Below are 9,830 nucleotides of genomic sequence, written 5' to 3'. Positions count from 1 at the left end.
ACTGTGTTGTTGTAAAACATGCAGTAGATGAGTTTCTTGATTTTCATCTGCAGTGATTCCACAATGGTCAGCAGAACAAACCAGCCTGATTTATCAGGCTGGCTAGTCTTTTTAATTTTTTTTTAAAGTTTTAATTCCTGACTCTGATACTGCTACCCCCAACAAATGATGGTAGAGATTACACCCCCTGCAACAGACCGACAGAAAATATGTAAAATTTTGTTGCAAACACCAAAAGACCTAAGCTTCCTCAAGAAGTACGTCCTACTCTGTCCCTTCCTGTTGAGGGCTTTATTGTTGCATGTCTGTTGTCCAGATGAACATCGATGAATTTATACTCCTTAAGTAGGTTTGTTGAAGCAAGTGATGGCGTTTTCAACTCCAACTCCATGACAATCAGTGATCTGCAGAGAGTTACATGATTGTTTGCTGACTTAAGTCAGCCAACAGGAGTCTGTTAAATATTTAAACACATTTTCTTTGTGTTAGTTTTTTAGATATAGCCTAGTTGTTAAAATTTCCCACATTATGAGATGTTTTGGATACATTTGTTTTAAAGGTGTGGTTTAGCTTACTGTCTGTTGTTTATTTTTCAGAACAAATCAGAACTTGTTCCTCTAGTCATAATAAGAAAAAAATGTAGTATATTATGTATAAAATGTGGCTTTTGAGCAGTTAACTTTCTTCTCTTGACTTATCTTTCAAATTCTTAATGATAGTGTCTTATCAAAAATGATAAAACACTGCTTACTGTGTGGTTTGTTTTATAAAAGATATGATGTGATATATTTTTTAGAGTTTTTGTAGGTTTTGTTCATCAGCAGCTGGACGGGAAAAAGAACAGAGAGAGAAGGGGAAGAAATGCTGTACATGACCCAGGATCAACAATCAAATCTCAGACTATAGAGTTCCTGCTCTTCCATTGAGACACACAGTATTTTTTTTAAACATAAAAAACTTACCTTATTACTGAGCTTAAGATCAACTGGAGGAATACCCAAACAAGACCGACTGAGGTAATTAGTCACAGTGACAAAAATAAATTTTGGAACTTTTGGACAAGTCAAAATCAGGTTTTGCAACCTAAGAACACTGTTCCTGCTATTAAACATGTTGGCGGTAGCATTATGCTGTGGGATATTATGCTCTGTTTTACTGTCTGTAGTATTGGTGAATTGCACAAAGTGGATAGAATATTGAAGAAGGAGAACTAACTCTAAGTTCTTTAACTTTCACCTCAGTGCAACAGCCGGATGGTTAAAGCATCAGGGTTTCAGCTGGGCGAAAATCCGAAACACACTTTAAAATTGGCTTTGGCATGGATGAAACAGGCTAACTTCAGTCTTCTGAAATGTTCTTCTCAAAGCCCAAATCTCAGCTCTCATAAAAATTTGGCCACTATGTTTAGAAACGCAGTCAACATTTTAAACTTAACAATTAAAAATTGTTAGCTTTAAAGCTGACAAAGACTGTTAACTTGAAAGCTAACAGTCTCTATTTGCACAGAAACTGCAAATATTCAGCCATAGAGGTGTGTTTTCTGAGCCAAAGGGAATTTAAGGCAACATTAATTGGGGTGTATGTATATTTTTGAGACTTGCACAGTATATTGACTGTAAATGATATAAAGGGAAGTGTAGAATTTAAAGAACTAAGAAGCTGTAATTACATCTTACAAAGTTTTAAAATCTCAACTCTCAATTTAAAAGCAAACATATTGTGTTAATGGCTAAAATTTAAACCTCTTCAAATTAACTCTTTTTATGTTATATTGCAGTGAAAATATTAGCTGCCTTGTATGTTTAGTATCAGACACCCTCTGTACACAGACGCTATGCTACGGTACATCTTCCCCTCACAATGTAAATCCCAGCCTGCAGGGCCATTTCCTCCTCCTTGTGACCTTTTCTTCTGTTGACACCATCATCCTTGTTCCCAAGGTGTTAGGATTTGTTGGGTGTGACATGTTCCTTGTGGTTCAGCCATCAATTATGCATAAATAATAATAACCTCGCACAACTGCTGATTTGCAATGACACTTTCATTCCGACGGCAGCAGCCTATAACTCAGTGCTACCTATTAGTTATTAATGCCTGGCCACGCCAGCTTTACTTTGTCATTTATTGCTTCATCTCTATGCCTTTTTAAATATTCAGCAACTGATGTATCTACGTTTACTGTCTGTGTTCTCTGCCCAGAAAAGGACTGTAGCATCTGGTGGAGGATGACGTGATAAAGATGGTAAGCCAAGGTTTTGCTGTTTGCACAGCAGCATTGGCATGGGTGGGTTACTTGTGTCAACTGTTTGAAAACTTGCTGTTTTAAAACCACCACTTTTTTTTTTTTTACCCTTCTAGCAGTTTAAAGTCATTTTAATGTAAGAATGGAGCATATGACTTTACTAATTAACAAGCTAATATCAACTTGACATGTGTGACTCCAAAAAGCACAACGACAGAATGATGATAAAGTAATATTCTGCATGGTTGGCTCAGAGCTTAATTATTTCATAAGTGCTTAATTTAGCATGCTCTATATTGTAATAAAAATAATAATTCTCTCAACATGTCTCTCTCTTTGAGCTAAAACCAATAAAAGTGCTACTTCAGTCATTAGCTCTATAAACATTTTTGTTTAACATAGAAAGTACTCCAGGGCCAGTGCTTCTGCGTTTTTTTTTTTGTCTATCTGCTCTGTCTTCTCAAATCCCTAGTTGGTCAAAGCAGATGACCGCTCACAGTGAGCTGGGTTTTGCTGCAGGTTACTCTAACAACTAAATGAAGTTGTTCATTTTCACTGTCACCACAAGCATATTTAATATGAGGAATTGCTATGAAGGTAACAATTCTATGCAAGCAACTATCTCCTGTCAACACTTCTCATTCAAGTGGACTGGTTGCTGCAAAGTTTATCACTATAGTTGTCTCAGGGATTTTTTTTGATAGAATACCTTTTTACCAATTTATGCAATAAATTGAATTTCACTGTATTACTGTAAGATTGAATGTTTGTAATAGGATATTAATCTATCTAGATGATTAAATGGATTTAACTATAGAATTTATTTTTATATAAATTGAATTTCTTTGTCTTTTAATGTGACTTCCAATGACACGTATTGTAAATTTGTGCTACTTTTATAAACTGAAATAAAACTAAATTTAAATACATGGATAGACAACATTAATACTTAGCAAAATCTAAAATTATTTGTAACACTTGTAGATTTAGATTTAAAATTAGTTTGCTTTTGGTAGAACATTGAGACAGGCCCCTCTAAATAGTTAAAAAAAAAAGAGGAATCGGTGTAAAAAAGTTATATTTTATCCATGTGTATGCACATTTGAATAAAAAGTGAAATGTCTAAAACAACTAATAAAAATCTTAATAATCAGTGTAAAAATGTTTTTTGGCATTAAAGCAATCAAGTCCATCTTATAATTGCTCCCCAGCTTTTTGTATGTTTCCAGTGCTATTTTGTTGATGGGCTGTTGTCCCAGCTGCCATACAGCTGAGACCTCCACGTTCATATAAAACAAAACAGTGTGGCAGATCAAAAGAGCAGGTAGGCTAAGGCTACATCGTTGTTTAAAACACCAAACTGGAAAGTTTGGACTGATAAACTGAATGTTAAGTCATTATAAAAGGCTCACCACCGGCTGTTAAAACGGCCAAAACATTTGGTGGAGTTAATTGTATGTGTAGTCAAATGTAAAGGTCTTAATCCTAAATCTGCCTTAAAGTTTCATGTGCAGCAGTATCAGTGGTTATGCAGACTATTTTTGGATGTGTGATCCAAGAAGCTTGTTAGATTCTGATCAACATACAATAACTAGGTTGTTATTGTATGTTATTGTATGTCAATCAAGATTGACCTGATTAGTCAATGCATTTTTATTGTGTTGCCTAAGTCAATACTTTCATATAATTACAATTTAAAGTCTTTTATTTTGGCATTCTGCCATCATTGCCCATTTAGAGATTGACATTTCTTACTTGCCTACATTATTCTCAACAAAATAGCTCACCAAGATCAAATGGGGAGGAACTGAAAAAGCAATTTTCAATTGGATTCATATCTGGACTTTGACTGGGACATTCCAACTCATGGATGTGCTTAAATCTATCTCAATGGGGCCCAAATGTTTTGCCATGTGACAACAAAAACTAAAAATTCAAGCATAAATGTTTGTCTCATTGTGATTTTTTTATTGTTATGTGCTCAACAATAAACTAAACATGGAATACTTTATTGACAGAAACAAAGTGACAATTTTTTTTTGTAGGAAATGGACTCATATAGGGTCTTGCACTTATTAAAAAGAAATAATTTCTGACATTTGAGAGTTAATTGTCTTAGCAACAGGAACAAGGTAAGGTTCACTTTTTTTTCAAAAATGCTTGCTACGACTCATTAGTTACCTGTGAGAATAGCCTGAGACTCAAAGAGTAGACTTTAAAATAATTCTGTTAGTTTATAAATCACTGAATGGCATAGCACCAAAATACATTAAAGATCTCTTGTTATTGTTTTAGCCTTCCAGTCCGCTCAGGTCTTCTGCTCTGCTCTGCATCCCCAGAACCAGAACAAAAGATAGAGGAGCAGCATCCACCTTCTATTCACCACAAATCTGGAACAAATTTTCAGAAAATTGCAAAACAGCTGAAACACTGAGTTCCTTTAAACAAAGGCTAACAACCCACCTGTTTATATTTGCTTTTGATTAGTATTTAGTGGAACATTGACATATTGATTTGTATTGATTTGATGATGGCTTTTGACAATATGCAATGTTTATTGCTTGTTTCTAATTGGTGATTGTATGTTTTTATTATGTAAAACACTCTGAACTGAACTGAGCTGAAATGTGCCATGCATATAAACCTGTCTTGACTTGACTTTGATGGTCAGTCAAATTTGTGCAATTGGCACATAAATTCATAACAAATGCCCCCAGGCTGGACTTTGGACAACCCTGATCTACCTCATTCTATTGAAGTACTGGTTAAATTTTTGTTGTCCTGCTGGAAGGAGAATCTCTTTCTCAGTCAAAAATCTTCTGCAGCCTCTTAGCTTCTCTGTCTCTGCTAAAGAACAGCATGATTCTGCTACGACCACGTTTCACCGTAGAATTTGTGTGTTCAAAGCTTTTTTTTTTTCACATGTTTTTTTTTCTTGCTGCTCTTGCATAAAAGCCAGATTCGAGTAAAACACAACAAATAATTGTTTTTATTCTACTTGACCAGCCTGTCAATTTAAGTGGACAGCCATATTCTGTTAGATTTGCATATGTGCCATTTTGGTTAAGGGATTGAAAAGTACTCTGTACTTGTAATATTATTAAATAATATAACCTCGTCATAAACATCGGTCTTTGCAGAAAAATGTTATCTTCTTTGAGCTGGAGACACTGTATTTCATTTAGTGGTGCCAGAATGAAGAGGGTTGAACACAAATGCACACAAAACTGTTTGGATTTTTATTAGTAAAACATATTACGTCGTTGAATTTGTTTGTAGTATGGGAGAGTAACATAACTGATTAATCACATGGTGAGTGAGATCTTACTAAATAAGATCTCATGAACATTTCTGTTATTTCCTTAATTGGGAGTTCTAGGTGCTGATCAGCGCCATCTAGGGGTTTAATCTCTGCTGAAGCGTTTCCAGCCTGCAGCATCATTGGTGCGACGTCCCACTTCAATTATTGGATATGATTTTTATGCGGACATTCTCCCCTACTATAAAGACGAGAACTTTTTTGTTTCTCTCTGAAGAGGCTGAGTTTGCCTTACTAGCAAAAATACGCCTTCTCCCACCCCGGCCTCCGAATCACAGGCGAAACAGAGCAAATGCCTGAACTGCCGATGTTGTATTTTTTGTTTGATTTGTAAAAAAAAAATATCTAAATCTAAAAAAAACATTGATATCTTAAAATCCATTTTGGAATTGTTTTTTCTTTTTTTTTTTTACAGTTCTAGACCCTGAAATAAGATTTATTTATTTATTTGTTTATTTTATTTACTGCTTTTTTAAATCTAATTTTATGGTAGGACTAGCGGGCAAATTATTTAACAAAAAATTTCAAATTATATTTCTTCCCTTTTCTTTATTATTATTATTTTTTTTTGCCATAATTGGTTTCGTGATTCGAATCGATCAGCAACCGGAATAAATTTTACACAACATACATATTTAGTGAGGTAATATTGTCACATGTATAAATGTAAAGAAAAAAGAGCGAATGAAATCCGTCAGCGGAAACAATTTGATGAGACTCTTTTCATCAGCAGCACCATCTTGACTGTCTGAGGAGGAACAGAGGCAGAAACAGAAGTCCTTTCCCATGGGGATCGGATAAATATAGTACCTGAAAGCCCTCTCACACACACTCTCTCACACACACTCTCTCACACACACTCGCCATTTGCTGTTTGTGTAGAAGCGATTAGCCAGACACAACTGCGAAACTGTTACCTTTATGGTGGCCAAGCCGCAGAATATTCTGTAAGATGATCCGGCTGTGATGTGATGGGAGATGAAAATGTGTCTAAACTGTGACCTCAAGCCGGGATCATTGACTGGAAAACCCTTTTAGTTTCATATAATTATGTGCTATAAATTTATATCCAAAACATATTCTAAACATTTAAAAGCTTCGTCCCCCCCCCCGTGTTTGTTATTTATTTTATTTTGATTTACGGTTGATACTTAGCGCCAAAATTATTTATCTGCATTAATCCTCTTCTATAACACATCTGACTGATATATGAGTGTAATTTTAATTATTGAGGGTTTTGCAAAAATCATTTGATAATATATGAAAACAAATAGTTGAAAAATTTATAGCTGACAAAATTGATAAAAAAAAAGGTTCTCTTGTTATTGCTATTCCATTTCTTTTTATTAGCTGGCAAATTATGAATTATGAGCATAATAAGTTTTGACGAACATTAAAAATAAAATGTTAAAATTGTTATTTCTAAAACATATAGGTATTTTTTGTAAATTCATTGCAATTGTTATTTTTTTAATAAACCAATACGGATATTTACTCCTAATGTCTTAAACACATGTCAGATTATTTTAAACGTTTAAAAGAAATGAAAATAGTTTTAACTTTTTCATAAATTTATTTACAAATAATTTCAGCTTACAACACCAGATAACTACATAGAATTACATATATTTGATTTTTTTATTATTATTAATAATAATATTATTATAAACAGTCTTTTTGCACTTGATCGTGTCTTGTATGAAATGTGTCAAGTCGAGCCTCCAATAGAAAAAAAGAAAAATCAAAATAATTATCACAGATCTCAAACAGGAACAAAGGACAGATAAAAGTCAGACGGGTAAAATTATTCTCCCTTTTTTTTACAAATATTTACAAATGTTACCTGTACAGAAATACTTTCCTTTTCTTTTCATTTTTTTTTCATTTCTCTTGTATTTCAAGAGTCTTTTTCATGGCTTTACAGTCCAGTGCTGCCTATTGATTTGTGCTCTTCACGCCTCCCAGCGATAAAGTCTCTATATAAAAATAAGAGGGTTTTTTTTTTTCTTGCTCTTCAGTCACTGTGAGGGCCATTTGGAGACCGCTGCCGCCGTCGCTGAAGGTAAAACGTGTCCAGAAATAATATTTGAAGGGACGCTGAGGATGGGAGCGATCGCGGCAGAGGTCCGGGTCAGAGAGAGGGACTGCGCGCTCAGCAGGGCCGACTGAACGGTGACCGGAGGCCGGAGGAAAGCCTGCGCTGCGCCCGGCGTCACGGACGACGAGCTGGACACCCCGATGATGTTCTCTATGCTGAAGGACGGCCTGTTCGACGGCTCGGATTTGATCATTGACGCCGTGCTCAGGCTGTTGAGCTGCAGCTGGAGGCTCGGGCTCAGCTGAGAGTTGAACGCCTTTCTGTTGAGCTCCGCCGAGGGCAGCAGGGGGACGCCCGGCGGGAGCATGGGCCCCACAGGTGGGATGTACGGGTACTGCAAAGCCGCCGGGTGGGAATACGCAGCCGGGTGGATACCGTAGTGCCTCCCGTAGGGGCCTCCGAGGCTGTACGCCCCGAAACTCTGCATCATGAGTGCGGTCTGATCCCTGAGCACGTCCGGCTGAACTCTCTTGAACCTTTTCCTCCTCCTAAGGAAACTTCCGTTGTCGAACATGTCCTCTGAAGCCGGGTCCAGGGTCCAGTAGTTGCCCTTTCCTGGGTTGCCGGGCTCCCGGGGGATTTTCACGAAGCAGTCGTTCAGAGACAAGTTGTGCCGGATGGAGTTCTGCCACGCCGGGAACTTCTCCCGGTAGTAGGGGAAGCGGTTGCTGATGAACTCGCAGATCCCGCTGAGGGTGAGCTTCTTCTGCGGGCTCTGGAGGATCGCCATGGTGATGAGAGCGATGTAGGAGTAAGGCGGTTTCACCAAGCTGCTCTTGGGCTTCTGGATCGCTCCTCCCGTCGCTGCGCTCTGGTCGTGACCCTCTCCTTTCCCTGCGCCCGGCTCTCCTTCCCCGGAGCTCTCGCAGCATGGGCTCCCTCCTCCGGACCTCATCTCCTCCTTCTCCACCTCGATCTCGTCCTCCAAGTCATCGTCGGCCGGCTCTCCTCGAAAGCCGTGCAGGATGCTGCCTCCCCCCGGGCTGTCGCAGTCGCTGTCCACCCTCTCCATTCCCTCATCGTCTCCCTCGCCCACCACGTCGATATCCACGTCCTCGGCTGTGAGCACAGTTTGGCCGGACATGTCGCTGGCTCGATCGCTGCCTCCAGAGAGGGTCATCTCACGGCTTACTCACACTTTAATGTAAAAAAAAAAAAAAGAATGGGAGAAGAAGAAACTCACAGGAGTGGAAACAGCTGTGCAGCGGCCAGTGCGCGCACACCGGGGGTCTGCTGGACAAAAATCGGAGGTCTCCAACGATCTGAAGGTGTGCAGAAAAACTTCAAACTTCAAGAAATATTCCCCACGCTGGAAGTTAGCGGGGCCTGCAGAGCGGTGCGTTTTTGCCTCAGAAGTTGTTTTGAGAGAAAGCGCAACTTTTTTTTTTTTTTTTTTGCCGTTTGCGCTCCGGCGTCTCTCCTGAGCGGCGGCGCGCGTCCTAAACCAGCGATATTTGGCGAGCTGAGTCGAACTGACACATTCTGCTTTTGGAAAAAAGGCCGGAGCTTTTTAACCGGACTGACTGATAGATTACTTTCCCCCCTTGTATAAGATATACTATCAGAGCTGGACACGTGGTTCGGTGACGCCACACCCCCCACCTCTCATCTCTCCTTCGCTTCCAAAGCTTTGCTCTCTCCGCTCTCCGTTAAACCATGCAAACTGGAGTTGTTTCTTGGATTTGTCAACAATGGGACATCAGCAGCGCTGCTTTCCGCTGATTTTCTGTGTTCGTCCGTCATAGACCATTTAACGGTGGCGGAGGGAGGAGGAGGAGCAGGGGGAGAAAATTGGCCTGCATGATTGAAAGATCTGAAGCGCTCTAACGTGGCTGCGCAAAAACAACCTTTAACTTTTGCTAATTCGAACTGTGTTGACAGCTGCAGAGCGGTAACAGCGACAGCTAAGTTAAAGGAATCTGCTTGATTGAGTTTTGAGTGTGTTTTACCTTTTAAACTGTGAAATTGTGCATGAGAAGGTTTTTTTTTTTTCCCCCCATTTGTGAATTCTACTGCTTAATCTTTTTCTTGTCTCGGCTGAGATGCACCACTTTATGTTTGCATTATTATGGATCCCGCTGTGAAACTTCAATGTGTGAACACAAAACATGATTTCCAAGTCTATTTATTCCTGCAGGATTAGTGGGAAGAGCGCGAGGAAGCAGCTGCAG

The 9,830-nt window shown here is 38.8% G+C and overlaps 1 protein-coding gene across 1 annotated transcript; it reads right to left on the bottom strand.

The window, feature by feature from the left end:
* Positions 1-7,114: 7,114 nt before the first annotated feature.
* On the bottom strand, positions 7,115-9,588 carry foxd3 (forkhead box D3). The gene has a single exon (XM_032573256.1). It carries the CDS (start codon positions 8,777-8,779, stop codon positions 7,580-7,582), a length of 1,200 nt encoding a protein of 399 aa, XP_032429147.1. The 5' UTR covers positions 8,780-9,588; the 3' UTR covers positions 7,115-7,579.
* Positions 9,589-9,830: the final 242 nt, after the last annotated feature.

This window comes from Xiphophorus hellerii, chromosome 9, assembly GCF_003331165.1.
Source record: "Xiphophorus hellerii strain 12219 chromosome 9, Xiphophorus_hellerii-4.1, whole genome shotgun sequence".
Taxonomy (NCBI): Eukaryota; Metazoa; Chordata; class Actinopteri; order Cyprinodontiformes; family Poeciliidae; genus Xiphophorus; species Xiphophorus hellerii.
Note: the sequence above shows the minus strand (reverse complement) of the source record. Positions and strands in the feature narration are given on the sequence as shown.